The sequence below is a fragment of the Lentinus tigrinus genome, assembly GCF_003813185.1.
Source record: "Lentinus tigrinus ALCF2SS1-7 unplaced genomic scaffold L226scaffold_8, whole genome shotgun sequence".
Classification (NCBI taxonomy): domain Eukaryota; kingdom Fungi; phylum Basidiomycota; class Agaricomycetes; order Polyporales; family Polyporaceae; genus Lentinus; species Lentinus tigrinus.
Genome location: NW_027137917.1, coordinates 1,090,680 through 1,111,045, shown reverse-complemented (window position 1 = coordinate 1,111,045; position 20,366 = coordinate 1,090,680). Strand labels below are relative to the sequence as shown.

Below are 20,366 nucleotides of genomic sequence, written 5' to 3'. Positions count from 1 at the left end.
CTACGAGATGCATCTCTGAGCCAACCTGACATCGCAGCGCAGCTTTCCTCTGGCACTAGTCGCGGCTACGAATTGCATCCAGCCTGATCAGCCTGAGGTACCGGGCCAACCACCCCAACCACTCGATTCATCACGTCCTCACGTTCACCTTCCGCAATCAGAGCCCTTCTGTAATGTCAGAGTCGACAGAGCCTGTCCAAGACACGCGAACGGGGTCCAGGCGTAAACGTTCCGAGGTTCAACCACGCGAGTCCCCCGAGGCGGCTTCCGAAACCGAAGCCCAGATTCGCCCCTCCAAACGGCTGCGCGGAAGAGCCGAGCAGACCGCTGAGACATCCGGAAATGCCGAAGTAAGTACTTCCTCGGAGACTGACAACGTGAGATTATTTTCTATCATTATCCCCCCCCCTTCTCATTTGACATGGCTTTTCATAGGTGAACGTCAACGCTCCTGATGAAGTGACATATCCAGTAGCCGAAGAATTACCTCCAGTAGCCTTGAAAATCATGCGTGCCATCAAGGATGCCCATCGTATCCCGTCCATAGGCTATTCCCCCACACAGCTTGACAAACAGGCTAGACACATGATGTCCTATGGGCCCGATGGTCTAAGCAAGGACGAGATCGAAATGGATCTGGAGTTGACGGAGGAGGAGGAAACGAGAGAGAAACATAACACGGTACATGAAATCACGTTCCGTGTTACATGCGGCGTTACTGATGTGCTGAGCGCAGGACATCATCACCAAGTTGTCGGCCATCTACTCTGCACACGTTCACAATAAGGCCTCCGGATATCTAGACAAACCATTCAACCTGAAGATTACCAAAGATAATTGCGAGTTCAACGGTCCGATATCCCCTCCCACCCAATTCTACAACTGCGGTGACCCGATTTTCGAGCGGGGCGAGCGGAAGGCGGTTAAATCCCGTCTCAAGGAGTGGTACAAAAATGCATCTGTGTCTGGCTACGGCGATGTCCGCGAACAGGTCACCAAGGTCAACAAGAAGGTCCGCAATGCTCGCGAAATCCCAGCGACTCACTTTAGCGTGGAAGCCGAGCTTCTGGAGCGCGTCGCCGCACTCTGGGACCAGAACTTCTATCCCAATCGTAGCATCCGCGTCGAGCCCTACAAGATCCACCTTTACGGTCCTGGTGGACATTTCGACATGCACCGCGACACACCGCAGAAGGACCTCATTGGGACCTTCTTGCTCGGGTTGGGTGACGTCTCGAGCGGCGGGGGTCTCAAAGTGGACGGCCAGGAGATGCCCGCCTATGGTGGTCATTGGTGCGCCTTCTACCCAGACGTCCCGCATCGTGTCGAGCAAATCTGGGACGGCTACAGAGCTGTGATCGCCTTCAAGATCTTCCGCACGTCTGGAAGCGGCACGGAGACAGAGACGACGACTCGTGTTCGTCAGGAGGCCACGGAGCTGATGAGCCAGATGCAGGCTCCTTTCGGCATCATGCTCGAGCGCAAGTACTGTCTGGGCACGACAGAGCTCAGCGGCTTCGATGCGCTCTTGCTCCAGTCGGCCTCCGCGCTACCGAACGTTGACGTGAGGCATCTTCCCGTGGTTCTCACCACGTACTCGAAGTTCGGATCACAAGACCGATACAACCGCTACCGCGACTTCGAGATGCGCTGCGACACTCACGTCGCGCCTTTCACGAGGGGCCATGTCGAGGAGCTTTTCGGCACCGATGGGGAATATTCCAGCATCAAGCACTCCAAATGCGGATGCCCGTGGTTGGATGGTGTGAAGAACGTACCGTTCTTCTCCCTTGAGCTACCCCGGGCCCTGTATTCTTGTTCCAAAGAGGAGAAGGAAACATGCAACTACACGGGTAACGAGGCCCAAGCATGGCGAGAGGACAGCGTGTATCTCTCGTACGCTCTCCTCGTCTTACCCAAGAGCGATGATATTTCGAAGGACAATGGGAAGGATGTGGACGACACGGATTCGGGTAACTCGGACGGAACAGCCTCTCACGATAGTACGGACTACGATGATGATTCGGATTCGGATTCGGATGAGCAGTAGAGGTAGAGGTTACCAGAGACGGTGTCGATGTATTTCACGTCATTTGGAGTCGGGATGCATGACTGCAGTGCTTCCCAGATCCTGGATCTTTCGATATATGCGTACTCGTGTATAGACGTTTTTCATGCTAGGGTGCTTTCTATGTGGTACAACAACCTACAGCCGATCTACAGCCGATGTCGAGTGTTCATGGTATAATTACAAAGTTCCGACGGGACAACATGCATGATCGCATACTCCTCTCTATCTACGCCACACGAGCACTCAGCTTGTGCACCTCCTCCAAGAAGTCGAGCATGCAGCTGGCACTCCATGCTTGGGTGTTGCAGGAGTCGCGGCAGAACTCTCCATCCTTGTTGGTAAGCTCGGGCAGCCCAGCCCAAGGGTCCTTCTGGATGTGCTCACGCGGCTTGAGGATGATGCGGTGGAGGCGATGCAAAGTCTCCGTGGGGTCCTAGACTTGAGATCAGTATCACGAAACGACAGTAGGAAGCAAGGATAAGCATACCTTCTTGCCTGCCCCAGCCTTCGTATCAAAGTAAAGGTACGCGCGCAAGAAATAGCCCAATGGCCAACCCCACTCCGGTCCCTGTAGTACCGTTATCGTCAGCTTCTGCATATCACTCACTACACCGTGAGCGACACAGACCTGGTGGTAGTTCCAGCCCTTGGCAACCGCCATGTCGACGCCGTCGTTGGCATTGTCGTAGTACGGACGGTATTGTAAGTCAGCGGGGTCGAGCGTCTTCATACCAAGCGGACCACGCAGAACCTCGTCGGCAAGCTTGAGTGCACCCAGTGCATGCTGCGCGTCGAAGAGCTCAGGGGCAACCGTCATGGCAATCGGGAAGTTGGGCCGGAACTGGTAGTCTGCCCATTCCCTGTCCGAGGGAGTGCCATACACGTCCTTATAGATGCCCCTCCGGTTCACCATGTTCGTGTTGACGTTGTACTTCGAATCTTCGCTGGCATCTATCTAGACATGAGAGAAGTTCATCGATGTAATGGAATCATAGTAACCTGTTGGCACGTAGTAGCACTTTTCAAACGACGCCTGGATGAGGTCATTCCACTCCTTGTAGGTAACCGTCCGCTTTTTGCCATCGACTGCCGTGGAGATATGTTCAGTGTAACCCCGAGCACAAACCGAAGGAATCACAGACTTTCTGCCTCGACACCTTTGAACGGGAACTTGCCGGCTTTCGACAGCTCGTCCAACCAACGGAGGGTGCTCTTCAAGAGACCGGTGATCTCCACGGGGGCGCCGTCACGAGGGGTGCCAGGGAGACCTTTGTTGCCGGCACGTTCGGATTCGCCCATCTTGTCCATCCACGTCCCGCAGTTGAAACGGTTGCCACCGAAGATGAGCCCAGTCTTCCAGTCGACTTTGATGTCGATGTTGAATCCTTCTTCCTTCATCTGCATGTCAAGATTGGGCCCCGCATTGTACTCGCGGAAGGAGATACCGTCGGCGTGCCGCTGGAGGACCTCTTGGATGATCTCGGCGATAGTGTTCGAGTAGGAATACGCACGAGGGTCGTTCCATGGGACCCAGGTGTCGTCTTTGGGGAAACGACGCTTGACAGACTCGGAAAGGATAGACAATCCGTCGGGCGCGCTCTTTGCGTAGTCCTGAATGTTCTGCAGCATCCACCAGGGAGAGTCACGTGAGTTATACCTAGAGATGCATGAATTAGCAGTCGATACATTGAGAACAAGCAGAGAACATACCTAGGGCTACGCAAGGAGTCGAGAAGATTGGGAATGAGACCGTGCTTCAGCGTAGAGGCAAAAGCGAGGATATGCGCCTTGGCGCCATCGAAGTTGCCGGTGGTGAGGAAGAGTCCACGAAGCGAGATGAAGACGTCGCGCCCCCAGCAGCGCGCCCAACCAGCGGCGAAGTGAGGCAGACCTGCAGCCAGTGACGGAGTCGACTTCCCAGGATCTAACGAAGCGGACTTGACCTGCCCGTACATCTGCACGGAGCACAGTGCGAGGTTGTGCGTGAAATCGTGACCACTCGAGACGAAGTTGGAGCATTGCTCGATCGCAGCACGGCGTGCGGCCTTGTACGCCTCTGAGATGATGATAGCGAAGTATTTTGGGCGCAGGAAGGGAGGCACTGTCTGCTTGACGCGTTCTAGGCGGTCCTTGAACCATTTGGCCGGTTGAGCGAGCTTCGGGAACACATCAACTTGTCTGTCATCGATGTGCCGGTCAATGTATGCACGAGGCTAGCAATGTACTGTACTCACTTGAACAAGCGATCGTGGACGTAGTCGAAGGCCCATGTTCCCTCACGCAAATGGCCACAGACGGGATGTCCGAGGTCGTTATAACGCATAATATGCCGCAGAGGATGCATCCAGCCCTCCAGACCACAGTATACCAGGTTACCGAGGCCAGGAATGTTGTACGTCCCAATTTCGCCGCCAGTGGCATCTCTCTCTTCTCCCTCAGCACGGTGGAGGACCACGTTGAGGTCGACAAGGTCGAGATCTCCGAAGGCAGTGTCCGCACCTTCAGAGCAGAAGGCGTCGAGACCACTATCGATACCCTGTAATTGCGTCTGGAAAACCATGAAGCTTCCCGGCGGGAAGTACTCCGGAACGACGATCTCCGCGTAGGGCCCTTCGGCGTCGAGACCTTGAGGTACAACAACCTCCGGCAGATCAACTAGCTTCCCAGGAAGACCCTTCAGCGTCTTGGGGTCGTTATCGATCTCGTACGAGGAGAACTCGATTTGAGCACCGTAGATGAACTTTGCCCTGGTACTCCGGAGCTTGATGGGTGAGACTAATAGGGACCGCTGAGCGCCTTCATCTTAAGCAATGAGCTGCCGGTGTACTCACTATATCCCCGATCTTTCGATCCCTTGTGGAAGGCGGTATGCGCAACAAGTATATAGCCTTTCTGAGTATGTGGCTGGACCCGGTGAAGAACGATATACTGGTGAGAGATAGTGAGCGATATCCGGCAGGTGGCAAAATAGTCCAACTGACGTCATTCTCCTGGTGGACATGACCCTCTTCGTAACCTTCCAGCGCAATCTCCGTGTGCAATGAGTTCAGTAGCCTCTTCGCCTTGGCAATGCCGCTATGTTCCCCTTGTCCCGTCAGCTCATACCTACGCTTCTCGGCCACAAGGTTCAATAACTTCGGGTAGAGGTCGTCAAAGCCCTTGACGGATCCAATGGCGGAAAAAGAGAACGTGACAAGAGCACCAGTGGAGAGGGCATCCTCTGCAGAACGCTTGTGGAGATACGACTCGTTGTCATGGGTGAGATCGTAGAAGAGTGCATGTGGTACCGAGCCGTTGTGCGGAATGACGACGCATTCACGAGTGGGACCCTTCCCTGTGGGCGGAGGAAGCTCACCCTTGCTCGTCATGCATGCACCATCCATGGAGCCTGGAAGCGTTGTGCATTAGCTCAAGCATCGAAACAAGACGCATGACACACGTACCGATAGGCTTTCCTAGGCCGTGTCGGTAGAGGAGACGCGAGAACTCCTTCGGATCCCAGGCGTTTCCTGCCTCGCGAATGAGGCTGTTGATGCCAAGTCGGCTCACGAAGATCGTGTCCATCTCCTCGCTTCCCGTGAACAACTCTGCGCACACGTAGAGGTTCGGATTGACTGCACGCGCCGCATCTAAGAGTGTCACGCCGACGTGCAGTGGGGTTGAATGACAATTGTCGATACGGAAACCTTCGAAGCTAGTGGCCAGCGAGGTGACATACTTCGTCATGTACTCCCACAACCAGGGGTTGGAAGACGGCCCATCCCCGTAGCGCAGCTTCACGCAGTCGCCCCACACGATAACCTCTCGGCGGAGGTACGCCTTCGACGGCCAGAGTGCAAAGTTTGCCAACGGATCTGCGTTCCAGATCCACCCGTTGTTAGCTAGCGAGTACTTCTCGGGGTCCTCCTCCTTCAGTCGTGTAAAGTAGGGCTCGACAAGGGGTAGCCTATATTGATAATCAGCTTCTTCGCCTGATCAAAGTGTTCAAACGTTTGCTTACGCTGGTGTGATTGGTCCAAGTTTGGGACCATTCTCGTCGAGGCGCGTGTACTTGAGTCGGTTGCGGATGCTATCCAGCGCCACTCGGGTGTCCTCGTTCCACTCCTCGTACAGCGGAACGTTTAACACGTCAACAACACGGATCCATGCGTCTGCAAACGCGTCACTTTCGTCGGCAAGGTTCACGAACGCCGCCTTCACAAAGCCAGCAGCAATTGGGCCAGGGACATGTGCGCCGAAACGTTTCTCAAGCTTGCGATAGCCCTCGACGTGCCCCGAATCGCGGATAGCTGCGGCAAGCTCTACCACCGTCTTGTTGGCGATGTCAGCACCAGACCACGGAACGACGTCGCCCTTTTCTAGAGCCTGCTTGATGTCTGCCCGCTCCCTCTTCACGTCAAGGACGTAGTACTGCCACATGTTCCGTTCCTTCACGAAGTTGTCGAAGCCCTCCACGAGTCGAGCTATGTCTTGCTCTGACTTCACGACAGTGGGAAGTCCGAGCGATGCCAGCTGAGCGGAGAACTCGAGCATGGCGGTATCCAGCTCCAATGCTGGGGTCAGGTGCGGAGTATTGGCGGGACTATAGCCTATATGCACGGATTAATGAAGCATTCAAGCGCGTTCATATCGATTCAGAGCTTACCCGCCTCCGGATGATCCACGAGCCACGGGCTGTCGTTGGCGGTGTGGTTGAGAACGACATCCGTCAGGCTGAGCAGTCCATACTCCTCCCTCGCTAGCGTAAGCATTTCCCCGAGCTTCGCCACACCGCCATCCGAACCGACGTTCTTGTCAGGGAACATGGAAGGTTCGTATACAAGCTGATTGCGAATGGAGTAGGGGCTGTCACTTTCACCTCGCTCTTGCAGAGGGGTCCAATGAATCATGTTGTAACCCCTCGCGCTTGTCTCAGCGAAGTAGTCTCGCCATGCAGAAGTGGGGCCCATCCATTTCGAGACGAGCGTCAGGATGGATAGACCGTCGAGAGGGATGTTGACATAGTCCGAGTCCACCGAAGAACCGCTGGGAGAGATGGTGCCGGAGGAGGTGAGGATGGGCTTCCGCGCCTTTGTACGCAGGATGGGGTCAACGTTGAAATAACCTTCACGGCCCTTGACTCTTGATCCGGGAGTGTCGCCGTCGTACTCGACCCAGTAGACGAATGCACCTGCGTGGGAGATGGGTAGGTCAATCTGGATCGGTGAAGAGAAGTCGGTGGGTAGTCTGACAATGGTTCAGCCAGCGTCTCATTTACAACCAATCGTCACATACTTCCGCTCAGGGAAATGATCCCGCTGGAACCGACCTCCGTCGAGGGGGAAGTTGGTCTTGAAGACACCGTTCCGGGATGCTGGTGTACCGGCGTCTAGAGAGACGCGAACGACGTATGGCGTGTATGCCGGAGGAAGGCGCATATACTGGGCAAACGCGTCAGTATATCACCGTAGGGTGGCGTGCATACAATGGCATGCAAAACGCGCCACGACAGTCATTTTTCAAAGACTATATGCGCGGGGAAAGGGAGGAAATTGATACTCAACGGATCTGTCTTTGTTCGGCCCACCATCAGGATCCAAGCGCAGCTCATACACGCGGATCGGCTGCGTGCCCTTGCTGGACACCGATTCGAAGAATTCGATGGCCTCGTCGGCGGGAGTCTTGGGAGTCTTCGGTGTCTGTGGCGAGGAGCCATTGAAGTCTGCAGGGTTGGTCTTTGGGATCGTAACAGAGGCGATGGCAGCCTTGGCTTTCTTCGCGGCTTTGGGCATGACGGGCGACGAGAGAGCGACAATGGGGGAAGGAAGAGAAGAGGACGCGTCGAGGGGAGGAACCGGAAGTGACGCGCTTTATAGGTGTTCTGGACGCGTTCCTTCACTGAGCAGCGCGCCCAAGTCGGGGACGACGATCTAATCAGCGCACGCAAAGGGCACGCGTCACTTCCTGACGTCATGCGCCCAGCTGCCTATTTTGGCAATGAGACGCGATCGGCGTAGTGCGAGACACGTGGACGTGCCCGGGCGTCTGGGGTTGCCATGGGCGTCTGGCCGTACTTGGAGCGGACCGCCACGACTCCGAACGACTCGCAGCCACAGCCCACGATGACTCTCAAGCTTAAGCCGAGTCCTTCCCCGCCCGCCTCTCCCTTCTCATGGGACCTTGCGCCTCCATCGCCGCCCAGACATGACCTCGAGAGGCCGCCTTCGCCCCCGACATCATGGCTGTCGGCGCGCGACATGAAGATGTTCGGCGCGGAGCCACTTGTCCAGGAGGTCGGCATCGTAAAGTGCAAGGACTGCCAGAAAGCCGTCCTCCGGAGCGCCATTCTCGAGCATGCAGGTATGTCTTGACGGATTGCTAGTAGACGAGGTCTTCATGGGCACCAGAGCACTGCATCAAGATCCGGAATGGTGGCAAGAAGGGTGCGAAGGGGAAGGCCGCCGAGGTGGAGGGTATGTCCGCTCCATTTGTCTCTCCTGCCTGATCCTTACGCGTCGTATGCTGAGACAGACAAGAAGGGAAAGAAGCGCAAGGCCGAAGATGAAGTCCCCAACCCTGACGAGCCGAGCGCACCCAAGACTAAGAAGCAGGCCCGGACTCGCGTCAAGGGGCCCGTTGACTTCGACAAGCAGTGTGGAGTCATCAACGACAAGGGCCTTCCATGTTCGCGCTCCCTGACTTGCAAGTCGCATTCCATGGGTGCGAAGCGCGGTGTTCTGGGCCGTTCAAAGCCATACGACGAGTTGCTGCTCGAGTGGAACCGCGCCAACAATCCCAACTGGGTCGAGCCAGTCAAGAAGGAGAGTAAGGCGGAGAGGAAGGAGCGAAAGGAGCGGGAGAAGGCAGAGAAGAAGAGGCTGCAGATGGAGGCCGCTGCTGCTGCCGGAGTCGACGTCAACAAGAAGGCCGCTGCTGCCCTTCCAGGAGGCACGTCCAAGAAGGGCAAGAAAGCCTCGGCGGCCGCTGCCGCTGCCGCTGCCGCCGCCGCTGTTACCGCCGCGGCGCATGTGGGCCCGATAGAGGATGCATACGAGAACCTTGACGACGTCGACTCCGAGGCGGAGCTTGACGGGCTCACACGTGCCGTGCGCATCGCGCACAATCGCGGAGTCACCGCCACGCCGCTTGCTGTGCCCTGCGATACGAGCTCGTGGTTTGTCCTTCGGCGTGAGCGAATACGGACCTGCCATCAACATATCGCGACCGCGCTCATGCCTCCGCGGACTGCGGCAGTGCCTGTGGTTAGCAGGCTGACTTGATGCTCAGTGAATTTCGGTACGTTGCTTTGTCCTTCACAAATGGCATAGCTCATATCATCTTGTCGTTCAGGAGGCTTGTATCATGTTTGTACTTATATCTGTATACTTATCATCTCTATACTGCAACTGGATTCATCTCTGTATAGCCTGAGACCTACCACCTGATCGTCAAGAGTAGCTTGTGAACCATACGCAGTCTCGGAGGATGGTCTGTGCATGCACAAGTCCGTGACCCGGCCGCAGCGCTGGTTGTCGACCACACAGGTACGTTAATGTGATTCCACTCCTGCCCCATAAACCACCGTACCAGGAGCGCATATGTCGTTCTTGGAATGATCAATCCAACACTCCGAATCACGGTACAGTCCAGTACGATCCAGCACCCTTCTCCCCTCATATACCAATACCCCCATGTTCCCTTCGCATGTGAGCGTAAACTCCTCCGCTGCTGTCCGCATCGCCGAATGCCTTCATGCAAACCCAGCACATGTGGGTGCCGCAGTGGACACAGTGCATATGGTTACACCCTCCACTCTTCTCCAAACCGGCACCGCATCCTGGACAAGCCTTGACACCATGTTCATCACGCCAGCGCCGGAATGAATCCTCACCACCAGACAGATTGTCTTTGAACTCCGCACAAGTGAGCCCCTCGTGCGATTCGACGTGGCAAGTCGAGCATATACGAGCAAGACAGGACGGGCATCGGAGGAGCGTGCCGTCTGTGGAAGCGCGGTAGATGGTCTGGCAGTCCGCCGTAGGACAATACCGAAACTCCTGTGCTCGACTGTGGATGTGGGACAGAAACGTTACATCCAGAAGACGCTCCTCCTCTCCGGGTGTAAGTAGACCTCGAATGGTCTCCAGAGGTATACCATGCCCGCATGCCTTCCTCGACCCGTCCTCCTGTTCGAGCTCGGCGAGGCACGCGGCCACGGTCTGTGCAGCGCCTTGCGCGGGCTGTCCGAGCGATCCCAGGTAGTGCTGCAAACACGAACGACAGTAGGCATGGGAGCAGGGTAGAACCAAAGGGTCCGTGACGTCGCAAAAGCAGACGGGACAGGACACGTCGTCGGAGAGCTGCAAGGTGTGCTCTGGTTTCCGGACGCGAGGAACCTGCATAACTGCTTCCCTGACGATGCGATTGTCAGCCTCGTCTCCGCGTACCACAAGACGCCTGCTGATGACGTCCAGTAGGACACGGTCTCCGAGGACGTCCTGCAGCTCCTGGAAGCCGCCGCGGAGCATACGCGTGAACGCTTCCTTGTCCAGTTCGAGGGTGTGCTCTCGTGCGTGGAGCCCCTCAATCATGGTAAGGATGCGAGCCTTGGCGGCCGCGCGCGCCCCCTGGGACCCAAAGACGTGCAGTGTTCGCGTTCGAGCATCGCACTTCACATACGCCCCTGTTTGCACTGTGACGACCTCCAAGGATCGTGTTCCATCTGCTGTAGAGAAGTGCTCATGCCATGCGACCTGGGACATTGCGTCGCGGACGAGGTTGCCTCTAAGCAATTGCTCCAACTCCGTCTTCAATCGGCCTAGGGCTTTAGCATCGGCTCCATACGCTCGTAAGCCGACTTTCTCAACGCTCTCTCCGTTTTCGTCCTTGTCATGGTAACGCAGCCTGCACGTCTGGAGCATGTCCCTGAGCGAGTCAATCTCCGAGCGGAGAGCAGTAAATTGTTGGAATGGCAGCATATACTTGATAGAATGGATGAGTTCGAGGAAGATTTGACTGCCGCGGAGGAATGTCTGACGGCTACCCTGAAGAGCTGCGACCGCTCGTTGCGCAGCGTCGGGATCCGAGAATTGCACGAACGCCACGAGCTTAGCTTTGTTCCTATTCTGAGAGTGCTCGAGGAAGTCGAAGGATTCGAGAGGACCTTGCCGAGCGAGAAGGCTACGGAGCTCTCCGAGCGAGTTCTCGATGATGAACGTCGGCTTTCCGAGTGTGACGGAGGATGAGTGACAAAATCTCTTGAGGTGGACCGAGGAGGTATCGAGAGGGAGTCCCTTGAGCTCAACGGAGAACGAAGTCGTCTGGTTCCGTGATGGCATCTGGAATGTTGCACGAAGAGTGTTCCCGTTGAACGACAGACCGTTAAGTTTCCCGGCCTGCTCCTTTGCCTCGGACAAGGTGTGGTAATGGGCCCACGCTGTGAGGCTGGGAGCAAACCAGGTAAGCTTGGTCTTCGTACTACGCAAGACGGCCTTCCCACTCTCGGCCGCACGGAGGTCCAGTCGAGCAACCGCACCTCTGAGCTCGCTAGCTTTTCCGAGTTCTACTACAGCTCGAGAGGCATCGCCAGCATCGATGTATTGGATGCGTGCGGATGGACGCGATTGGTCGTCTCGTGCTGGCAGGAGGGTGACACTCTTCAAAGCGCCGTGGGGCTCTGAGAGAGCAATCAATTGGCCATGCGTTGCGGCGGGTGGAACGTTGTGGAGAACGATGCAGGGAGACTCGAAAGCAGTCACAATGGTCTGGACGCGAGCCCCCGGGCCAAAGGTAACCTCGCTTTGGAGCTTCGTACGAGTGACCGGGAGAATATCGGAGTCCGCGACCACGCCGCTTACTTCGGGGTCTTCGGGTGCTTGCAGAAATCCAGAGGAGCACGCCCTAGATGAGCTCCGAGCTTCCGCGGGTCCAGGGATACTCTGGTAGCGAGAAGTTAGACGCGTGCCAATGCCAAAAAGCTGCAGTGAGCCTACAATGACTGGTGTAGACTGGACTCGTACGTCGACCTTGTTGATGACGATTGGCGCAGGTGGCTTGGGATGCCAAAAGGAGCATGTGATGCCTTTCGTGCACCGACCTTGAAGGAAGAACTTGCACGCTCCGAAAGACGAGGGAGGTGCTCCGGGCAAGGTTCGATCATGGTCTGGGGACGGAATACTTCAACTTTGTTGACGGGGAAATCTTTGACGGAAACCTACCGGCAGTTACGAGAACTGTTTGGGGAGGACCAAGCTTCGAGGACTCGTTTGAGACCGGCTTCGGGCTGGCACTGGCAGTATGCGGAAAAGGACAGGTACCGCCCTTGCTGCATTTTCCCTGGGCGTAGAACTTGCACGATCCGAACGCTTTTGAGTCGCTTTTCAAGTTGGCGGTTGGGGTGAAAGTCGGGGCTGAAGGTCGCAGAACAGATGCGGATGTTGTTGTGGCCGAACCACCGCGTGGATGCAGGTAGTGACAAGCATCTCCAAACCGGCAAGAGCCCTGCAGGTAGAATTGACATGCAGGCGTAGCACTGCCAGCTGGAGCCACAAGGCACTTAGACGGGTTGGTAGCCACCACAGAGGGTTGGATGGTCCTCTTTTCCGGCGAATGCGCAAACTTGCAAGCCGAACCAAGATCGCAGCGTCCTTGCTGGAAGAATTTACACCGCTGACGAGTTGATGAGAGCGGAGCCATGCCAACCAGAAGCAGAGATGAAGTGGAATACAACGGGGAGACGCAGCTCAAGGTACAAGGGAGACGGTGGGCAATCCATCGGTAGGCCTCCTTGCGAGAACGTGGTTTCCTGCCGGGTCTTCCGTACGCATGCTCGAAGTTGGACTCAAGTGACCAACTGGTGCCGGTGAACGTTAACCTTCTTCAGCTGACGCCGGGAATCTTGAAATGTCCCGAACGACTCTGAGCACGAGCTCAGCATCACGGTGCAGAATACAATGCGTTACCCTCAAGCATATCCATTCATTGCATATACAATGTGCGCACGCATCACGTATGTTGATCACGATACACAGTGTCATTCCGGCTATATGCACGTTAACTTCAAACTGCGGCGTCGTGCGTGGAAGGGGTCCATCCGTTCGAGCTACCTCTCCTATCCCACCCCCGCAGCAGCAGCACCATGCTTCGTCTCTCGGGAGAACCAAGAGGGCGTACGAGTGATAAATGCTCTCTCTACGCCCTCTAGGCTCAGATCAACCTCCATACCGTCGAACTACCCCGTCATCCGCAGCAGTCCAGACATCACGGCCAACGGCGCGCACAAGACGCACGGCGTCGCAATCCGTGCCGACTAGCTCGGCGCGGACCCTGGGACCCGAAGGGCGCACCTCCGCAACGTATGGAAGTCCATCCTCCGTTGCAACTGCGACACCGACCTCCGAAGCCTCCGCACTTTCGGACGATGCCAGAGAAAATGGTGCGTCGGCAAGCTTGACGAACGCGAGGTCCTCAACGGGTGCCTCGTTCCTCCGGAAGCTGACCACGGGCCCGTGCCCAAGCGTCCGAACATCGTACAGAGAGACCAAGCCCGACGCAGAGCCCGTGGCTAGCAGACCGGCTTCCGGACTGTAGGCAATAGTTTGCAGAGCCGAGCGCGTTCCTGGTCGGCCTGCAGGAGAGCGGTATACGCCGTCCTTGGTTCGGAGATCGAACAGCTCGAACGACCCATCTTGCAATGCGCAAAATACGACCTTGTCAGAGGTGTCGACTTCGCGAGGGTCGGCGTTCGCTTCTGGCTGTTGCCCATCGTCAGTGGCTCCATCCGCCTCCTTCCAGCGTTCGCCTGTGCTAAGGGCGAGGACGGGAATGAAATGATTGGTTCCGGCAGCGAAGGAACGGATTTGCGCCCCGCTAGGGATGTCCCATAGACGAACCGTTCCGTCCTTGGCTCCAGAGAGGACATTACGTCCCCGGGAGATGATCCCCGTAGACGTCACGGCACGTGTGTGACCCCGCAGAGTTCGTGCTGGTGTGAGCTTCGCAGTCGTGTATGAGGACGATTCTGGGGGTTCCGCAGACAGCAACGAGAGCGCGAAGTCCGCACCAGAAGTGAGGACAACTCGGGAAGAAGGGAAGAAACGAAGAGATGTAACCGTGCTGACGTGAGCTTTGCTTGTCCCGGATGGAATGGCATTTGGAGAGGTCGCGGGTCGGATATGCACTGAACCGTCATGGTAACCGGTCGCGAATTGAGAGCCATCTGGGGCAACGTCAAAAGCAGTGATCTGAGTCGACTGGTCCCCGCATATCAGCAATCTTCTCGGGCACATGAGATCTTTGCGTACAACTCACCTTGAGTAAATCCGCGGCGTTGGGAAAGGAGGTACTAGCAACGACCAGGCGAGTGTCCGGAATGTCTAATGGGGGGCACGATACAGAATATGCATTCTGTCACAAGAGTGCAAACTTCGTCTGCATGCTCAATTACAGCAGAACGGACCGATGATGGGAGCTGACCTTGCCGTCATCCTTGAATGCCACTCCGTCATGTCCCTCAAACAGCACCTTGTTGCGATCGTGTTCATCCAACGTTACGGTAACTTTCCCATGCACGGATGTTTCTTCTAGCTTGTAGCATGATACCCAGAACTTGTCGTCTGGAACTGTGCCGTCGAGGACATCTTGGACTACAGATCCGAAGTCATGCTGGACAGTGCAGATAGGCAGCACTATAGCTGAGCTAGTCATGTCTGAACATTGCCAATGAGGTCAGATTGTGCGTAAATATATTATAATGTGAATATAATCTACCTGGCGGGGCAAAGAGCACAGTCACAGTGGATCGGAGGAGAGAGTAGTACAGTACTAGCGTTCCGGTTGCACAAGCGGCCCTGTGAGACTCTTTTTGAGATTAGATTAGATTCAGCCCCAGGGTGGAGAGTAGATAAGATTGGCCGCAGATGACAAAGTCAATCCCGGAAAGGTCGGGATTCATGTTCAGACTCCTTGGAGTCACCGCGTTTCTCTCTCGTGAGCCTCCTACCATCTGAGCTTTTCGTATCTTCTCTACTTTCAGTCAAATTGCCCTTGTGGCTATTTGTACCACATGATAGCAGTCCAGCAAGCGGCACCTACTCCGGATCCACTCTCTGTGCCTGCAAACGCCCCCGAGCACTGTCCGGTACGTCCTGGCTCAGTGAATGTGAGAAGCGCTGCTGAACAACGCATTCATCTCACAGGGAACGGAGTCAGAGCTCGCTGGCAAGGCGGACGCATGTGCAGGATGCGCAAACCAAGAAGTCTGTGCGTCAGGTCAAGCCCGGGGACCGGACCCCGCTCTCCCACTTGTCCGCGCACGGATGGCTAGTGTTAAGCGAAAGATCCTCGTTCTATCCGGCAAGGGGGGTGTTGGGAAGTCAACGTTTACGGCGCAGTTGGGATGGGCGTTTGCAGCGGACGAGCAGTTACAGGTGCGTTTTTATCGGGGCGTTGAGTACTCACCCATGTCCAAGCCTGACTGTCACTTGCCACCGCAGACCGGGATCATGGATGTGGATATCTGTGGTCCGTCAATACCCACCATTCTTGGCATTGCATCTGAGCAGGTGCATGCGTCGTCCTCCGGTTGGTCTCCCGTCTACGTGCAAGACAACCTCGGCGTCATGTCCGTCGGCTTCATGCTCCCGTCCTCCAAGGACGCGATCATGTGGCGAGGACCCAAGAAGAACGGCCTCATCTCGCAGTTCCTGAAGGATGTTGACTGGGGAGACCTCGACTACCTCGTTATCGACACCCCTCCCGGCACGTCCGACGAGCACCTGAGTATCGTGCAGTACCTCAAAGAGAGCGGCATCGACGGTGCCGTCGTCATCACAACCCCGCAAGAGGTCGCCCTCCAGGATGTCCGGCGCGAGATCGATTTCTGCAGGAAGGTCGGCATTCGCGTCCTCGGGCTGGTGGAGAACATGTCCGGTTTCGTCTGCCCGAACTGCAAAAATGAGTCGCAGATATTCAAGCCGAGTACTGGAGGCGGGAGAAGGTTGGCGCAGGTCATGAACGTGGAGTTCCTGGGTGCGGTCCCTCTCGATCCTCGAATAGGGAAGAGCGCGGACTATGGCGTGAGCTTCCTGGATGAGTATCCAGACAGCCCCGCCAGCATGGCATATCTGGACATCATACACAGTGAGCACCTCTCGTCGCATACTCTGCACGGACTTTTCGCTAACCGTATTTTTGTAGAGATCAAGGAAATTCTGGGCGACGCATAAATTCTCGGCTCTCTGTATAACCATCATGGACGTCACGCTGTAGCAATTGGATTGTGTACTTTCTATGCGATGGCCGTGGTAGCACTCTATCACTATGTTCCGTACGATATGTATGCGTATCTATGTATGTAAGTAAGCATGTGGGAGCCCTATGTGCACAAATACAAGCAAGATTAACTGGTACATTGTCCTTCTATGTGGCATGAGCTGCGTCTACTGGGGCCCCGTCAGAACAAGTGACGGTCCGGGTTTACTGCTGTATGTGGAACCGCTTTTCGCCATCCTTGCGCGAGCCGTTCGACGAGCCCGATTTCGGCTGCGGGGGCGACTGCGAGTCCAGCTCCTGCGGCATCCCCGACGGAAGCGCCTCGTCCCTCTCGACAATGTACTTTCCGATAGGCGCGATGTCCGCAAGACCGCCGGCAAGGCCTTCCCCGCTCTCGTATATCGAGACCGTCGAGAGAGTGCGGAGGAGCTTCCGTGCCGAGAAGTCCCCGAACATGGACGCTGTTCGAGAGCGCGCAGGTACGACATATTCCTGGGTCGGGAACGCAACGCTGCTCTCTCCGTCGGGTCCGCGCTCGAGCGAGTTGCGAGACTCTGGCTGGTAGGCGATGGAGTGGCGATTGCGGGCGGCGTATGTCGAATACATGGAGTTCGTTCGTGAGGGGCGCATGAAGCTGGGTCGTCGCGGGTAGGGCGCGACAGAATCTCCCCGTTCTGAAGACGGATCCGGTCGTGTCGTGGACGGAAACTCTGTGGATGGTGCCTCCGTCTCTGTGACGGTGGCGAGGCCTATGGATGAAGGCGAGACGACGTCGAGCGGCTCAGTTGACTCAGGTGACTGTACGCGCGGGACCTCTGCCGACGGTTTGAGCTCGAACGGCGACATGAGTTCTTCCGCCGCCGGCGCAAGGGACGTCTCTGGAGGCTGATGATCTGGAATGGGGCTACCGTCCGGAGACTCCTGAGCATCATAGTAAATGCTCCGAACCTCCTTCCGATAGTCCTGGATCTCGTTCCAGATGGCTTCCTTGAATTCAGGAAGCGTCTCCAGCTTCTCAATATCTCGCCATCGCTCAAAGACCTCCGGACAGCTGGGTTCGTCGCTAACATCATGATATGCAGCTAACCATGGGTGTTCGAGAGCTTGCTGAACAGTAATGCGCGAAGCAGGATCGAAGACGAGGAGCTTCGTCAAAAGATCCACAGCTGCAGGATGTTTAGCAAACCATACGATGGTGGTGTTGTCAACCTTACCTTGCGGATCAGCTGTGGGAATGAGCTTCTCGAATGGTACCCTCTTCTTGTACGGCAGTGAACGCAGATACGCTTGTGCCTGTGCTTGGCAATTAGAAAGACGAACGGCTCATTGCTCATCAAACTGACCTTAGGACTGGCTATTCGCGTGACAACCTCGTTATCAGGAGTGCCTACATGGTCGATGAAAATAAGATAATGATATCTTGCCGAGGTGACATACCAACTACATCAAGGATTTTGTTGAGTTGATCGACTGTGAGCGGTTAGAATGATGAGTGATGTACAACGGCGAGCGGCCAATGCAAGTGCTAACCATAGCTACGTGTCATGTCAGAACGCAACCTACAAGTAACGAGAGGTCGGCTTACTCTTTGCCCTTGAATAGGGGCTTCCCCATGATGAGTTCAGCCATTATGCAACCTATTGACCAAACATCGACTACCTCGAACTGTTAGGGGGGACGTTGATACTCGTGGCAGTATTGCACTCACTTGCCGTGTTGTAGGCTCTGCAGAATGCGTCAAAACCGGGTATAGTGTACGAATCAAAGAACTCACTTGTATACAAGCATGATCTCTGGCGCACGATACCATCGTGTGGCCACATACTCGGTCATCAGGGTCGGGTTCTCATCCGGGGCGGAGTTGAAGCCTCTGCTCAAACCGAAGTCGCATATCTTCAGCTCGCAATCCGCGTTGACCAGCAGATTACCAGGCTTGAGGTCGCGATGGACCACTGAGGCTGAATGGATATACTTCATACCTAGGTAAAGGTAAGTCAGCCTGTCCGGCGTTGAGATAACAAAACAGAACCTCGAAGGATTTGGTACACGAAGTACTGGACATGCTCGTTCGTCAAGGCTTGTCCTGACTTGATGATTTGGTGCAGATCAGCTGGGGAAAGCTCAGGACCGGGGGACTGTCATGAGATTGACTAAAGACTGCGAACCTTCCATAGGCTTCGTGGTTGCTCATGAGACGTGAGTTCGCATGGCGCTATACAACTTTGGAACGAACCTCCATGAATATATATCTGAGACAGACGTCAGCTTCTCACCCCATGCAGCGCGAATGCTGAAACACGTGCATTTCACTCATGTCTGGCGTACAATCCACGTCAATGAGACCCGTGATGTTCTCGTGCGCAAAGTGGCGAAGGAGCGTGATCTCGCGCAAGACACGTTTCGCGAGTGCAACCTTCTCCAGTGCACGAGTGACCATCTTGATAGCCACGGGTTCCCCGGAAATCTCGTCCGCCGCGGAGCTAAAGAAGGTAAGAAGTCAGGACACAAATAGGCAATAGTACCTGGGTAGACACGCAGCAGGTAGTATCCATCTCAATTGAGCAGGTCGACCCGGCTTCCAGTCCTGTCCAGGAGGACCCTGCCGAAATTGACCATGAACGGAACCAACAGGGCTGTCCGAATGGAAACGTGTCCATGCTGCCTTGCCCACCCTATGCAGGAAGTACTCACATAACAAAGCCATATGCACCCGATCCAAGCTCGCGGATGAGCTTCCACCGTTTCTCGACATGAAAGACTTTGCCGAATGACGACATCAAAGCATGGTAGCCTCTGAACGCCCGACTGTCAACGCACGACGCGCATAATAGAGATGCGGCAACTCACCGACGCTTGTAGGTGTCCTCCGAGCGCGGTGTGGCATGTGTGCGCGTCCGAGACCGTCCTCTCCGTCCATTGTCGTCGGACCCAGGAGAGGGCACCGGCGATGACGATCGCTTATCCGAGCCATCCCCGGACTGCTTCCTCGACGGCTCCGTCGCAGCTTGTGAGTGCTTCTCTCCATTCTCTTGTGCCATGTTGGGCCCGCGGATCAAATCAGAATAGTGCACCGAGCCCAGTGGGAATGTGGAGAGGAGAGGAATCTAGCAGCGAGGTGGCAGAGAGAGTATAGGCGGATTTGGCGGGGCCAAGCGCAGTTTATATCCGGCGAGGCGTGGCAAGTTCCAGCACGGTATAATTACATACAAGAGGTGAACAAGCTGGAGATTGGCGATAGAAGATCTCGCTAAGTAACACACGCGGGGGCGTGGTGAGGTTCGTGACGGAGAGGGTGGTGGTGGTACTTGGTCAGGTTGTCTGCTTCCCCTCAGCTGCAGTAGATGCTGCAGTAGATATCCGATTCCTGGCCACTCTCACGGCAATGGTCTGGGTAGTGGCCGGAGCGGAGAGGACGACGGAGAAGTTGTTTTACGGCAGTTGAGGGGCTCGGAAATTGTCAACTTGGCAGGATAAGGTCCAAGTGGTAGAATGACGGACATTTGCCGCCACCGGCGTCATAGTACATAATGCACAACCACGAGCATCGCTGGCCACACAACTACTCTCAACTACCTTAGTACCTAGACGGTAAGTAGAAACTACAGGCAACGTATGGGGCGCAACCTTCCGTTACAATCTCCACATCCTAAAGCCTAACGACCAACCAAAGGCGAGGCCCTCCGGTGAGCTAGCCTGCCAAACAATGCACCTGGGAGTGCTCAGGGAGAGCTAGCCACCTCGTCCGAGCTTTCGTCTGTTGCAGACGGTCTACGCGGGAAGGTATGGAACGATGGCGGCCAAGACAAAGGTCACCAGGAAAGGCCTGTCACCCCAAAACGAATCTGTCACAACAGGCGGGTAGGTATTATCGGGCCACTTACGGTACCCTGTTGCTTTCGGGATTCGGACACGGCTTGGGCAGCGGCAGAAGACCGAGAGGCCGTCTTCTGGCGCCGCAGATGAGGTGGTGGCGCACCACCTCGAGTATATTCCTGGCCACGGGAAGTGGTCAGGTCTCGTCAGGACAAACCTCGAAGAAGCCAGG

General features: G+C 55.8%; 7 protein-coding genes across 7 annotated transcripts; 3 read left to right on the top strand and 4 right to left on the bottom strand.

Moving 5' to 3' along the window:
* The first annotated feature begins 118 nt into the window (after window positions 1–118).
* On the top strand, window positions 119–2,138 carry L226DRAFT_381684 (uncharacterized protein). The gene is made up of 3 exons (XM_067674393.1): window positions 119–350; window positions 473–681; window positions 737–2,138. The coding sequence occupies exons 2-3, from the start codon at window positions 508–510 to the stop codon at window positions 2,048–2,050; spliced, it is 1,488 nt and encodes a 495-aa protein (XP_067537206.1). The 5' UTR covers window positions 119–350; window positions 473–507; the 3' UTR covers window positions 2,051–2,138.
* On the bottom strand, window positions 2,129–8,007 carry L226DRAFT_611959 (glycoside hydrolase family 13 protein). Its single transcript, XM_067686337.1, has 14 exons — window positions 7,615–8,007; window positions 7,346–7,491; window positions 6,717–7,297; window positions 6,072–6,660; window positions 5,515–6,017; window positions 5,053–5,459; window positions 4,903–4,999; window positions 4,306–4,846; window positions 3,782–4,249; window positions 3,214–3,728; window positions 3,071–3,157; window positions 2,700–3,022; window positions 2,559–2,639; window positions 2,129–2,504 (listed from the first exon to the last, which is right to left on the bottom strand). The coding sequence occupies exons 1-14, from the start codon at window positions 7,840–7,842 to the stop codon at window positions 2,298–2,300; spliced, it is 4,773 nt and encodes a 1,590-aa protein (XP_067537205.1). The 5' UTR covers window positions 7,843–8,007; the 3' UTR covers window positions 2,129–2,297.
* Window positions 8,008–8,116: 109 nt separating this feature from the next.
* Window positions 8,117–9,520, top strand: L226DRAFT_484450 (SCA7-domain-containing protein). Its single transcript, XM_067677057.1, has 4 exons — window positions 8,117–8,410; window positions 8,458–8,523; window positions 8,582–9,346; window positions 9,401–9,520. Exons 1-3 carry the CDS (start codon window positions 8,173–8,175, stop codon window positions 9,328–9,330), a joined length of 1,053 nt encoding a protein of 350 aa, XP_067537204.1. The 5' UTR covers window positions 8,117–8,172; the 3' UTR covers window positions 9,331–9,346; window positions 9,401–9,520.
* Window positions 9,487–12,673, bottom strand: L226DRAFT_381667 (uncharacterized protein; the record flags this gene model as incomplete). Its single annotated transcript, XM_067674392.1, has 3 exons — window positions 9,487–11,988; window positions 12,043–12,212; window positions 12,268–12,673. Coding segments are annotated over 3 exons (2,841 nt in total), but the record flags the coding sequence as incomplete, so codon positions are not given.
* A 157-nt stretch (window positions 12,674–12,830) lies between these two features.
* On the bottom strand, window positions 12,831–14,846 carry L226DRAFT_506116 (WD40 repeat-like protein). The gene is made up of 4 exons (XM_067678066.1): window positions 14,819–14,846; window positions 14,525–14,757; window positions 14,360–14,455; window positions 12,831–14,301 (listed from the first exon to the last, which is right to left on the bottom strand). Exons 2-4 carry the CDS (start codon window positions 14,753–14,755, stop codon window positions 13,261–13,263), a joined length of 1,368 nt encoding a protein of 455 aa, XP_067537202.1. The 5' UTR covers window positions 14,756–14,757; window positions 14,819–14,846; the 3' UTR covers window positions 12,831–13,260.
* A 148-nt stretch (window positions 14,847–14,994) lies between these two features.
* Window positions 14,995–16,465, top strand: L226DRAFT_506112 (P-loop containing nucleoside triphosphate hydrolase protein). Its single transcript, XM_067678065.1, has 4 exons — window positions 14,995–15,188; window positions 15,247–15,477; window positions 15,544–16,189; window positions 16,247–16,465. Exons 1-4 carry the CDS (start codon window positions 15,114–15,116, stop codon window positions 16,273–16,275), a joined length of 981 nt encoding a protein of 326 aa, XP_067537201.1. The 5' UTR covers window positions 14,995–15,113; the 3' UTR covers window positions 16,276–16,465.
* L226DRAFT_381465 (kinase-like protein) lies at window positions 16,401–19,818 on the bottom strand. The gene is made up of 14 exons (XM_067674390.1): window positions 19,169–19,818; window positions 19,013–19,114; window positions 18,625–18,801; window positions 18,555–18,570; window positions 18,487–18,496; window positions 18,351–18,431; window positions 18,096–18,300; window positions 18,030–18,046; window positions 17,907–17,976; window positions 17,852–17,856; window positions 17,759–17,791; window positions 17,665–17,708; window positions 17,536–17,614; window positions 16,401–17,487 (listed from the first exon to the last, which is right to left on the bottom strand). The coding sequence occupies exons 1-14, from the start codon at window positions 19,357–19,359 to the stop codon at window positions 16,526–16,528; spliced, it is 1,992 nt and encodes a 663-aa protein (XP_067537200.1). The 5' UTR covers window positions 19,360–19,818; the 3' UTR covers window positions 16,401–16,525.
* Window positions 19,819–20,366: the final 548 nt, after the last annotated feature.

Coding starts and splice junctions, on each gene's coding strand:
- L226DRAFT_506116 (XM_067678066.1), bottom strand. CDS start 14,755: ATGACTAGCTCAGCTATAGTGCTGCCTATCTGCACTGTCCAGCATGAC. Junction 14,456..14,524: donor CATTCAAGGATGACGGCAAG/GTCAGCTCCCAT, acceptor CTCTTGTGACAG/AATGCATATTCTGTATCGTG. Junction 14,302..14,359: donor ACGCCGCGGATTTACTCAAG/GTGAGTTGTACG, acceptor TGCGGGGACCAG/TCGACTCAGATCACTGCTTT.
- L226DRAFT_381465 (XM_067674390.1), bottom strand. CDS start 19,359: ATGGCACAAGAGAATGGAGAGAAGCACTCACAAGCTGCGACGGAGCCG. Junction 18,301..18,350: donor CGTGTACCAAATCCTTCGAG/GTTCTGTTTTGT, acceptor ACCTTTACCTAG/GTATGAAGTATATCCATTCA. Junction 17,488..17,535: donor TCCCACAGCTGATCCGCAAG/GTAAGGTTGACA, acceptor AACATCCTGCAG/CTGTGGATCTTTTGACGAAG.
- L226DRAFT_484450 (XM_067677057.1), top strand. CDS start 8,173: ATGACTCTCAAGCTTAAGCCGAGTCCTTCCCCGCCCGCCTCTCCCTTC. Junction 8,411..8,457: donor CGCCATTCTCGAGCATGCAG/GTATGTCTTGAC, acceptor CATGGGCACCAG/AGCACTGCATCAAGATCCGG. Junction 8,524..8,581: donor GAAGGCCGCCGAGGTGGAGG/GTATGTCCGCTC, acceptor ATGCTGAGACAG/ACAAGAAGGGAAAGAAGCGC.
- L226DRAFT_381684 (XM_067674393.1), top strand. CDS start 508: ATGCGTGCCATCAAGGATGCCCATCGTATCCCGTCCATAGGCTATTCC. Junction 682..736: donor CGAGAGAGAAACATAACACG/GTACATGAAATC, acceptor TGCTGAGCGCAG/GACATCATCACCAAGTTGTC.
- L226DRAFT_611959 (XM_067686337.1), bottom strand. CDS start 7,842: ATGCCCAAAGCCGCGAAGAAAGCCAAGGCTGCCATCGCCTCTGTTACG. Junction 4,847..4,902: donor ATCGAAAGATCGGGGATATA/GTGAGTACACCG, acceptor GGTCCCTATTAG/TCTCACCCATCAAGCTCCGG. Junction 2,505..2,558: donor AGGCTGGGGCAGGCAAGAAG/GTATGCTTATCC, acceptor TCTCAAGTCTAG/GACCCCACGGAGACTTTGCA.
- L226DRAFT_506112 (XM_067678065.1), top strand. CDS start 15,114: ATGATAGCAGTCCAGCAAGCGGCACCTACTCCGGATCCACTCTCTGTG. Junction 15,189..15,246: donor ACGCCCCCGAGCACTGTCCG/GTACGTCCTGGC, acceptor TTCATCTCACAG/GGAACGGAGTCAGAGCTCGC. Junction 16,190..16,246: donor ATATCTGGACATCATACACA/GTGAGCACCTCT, acceptor GTATTTTTGTAG/AGATCAAGGAAATTCTGGGC.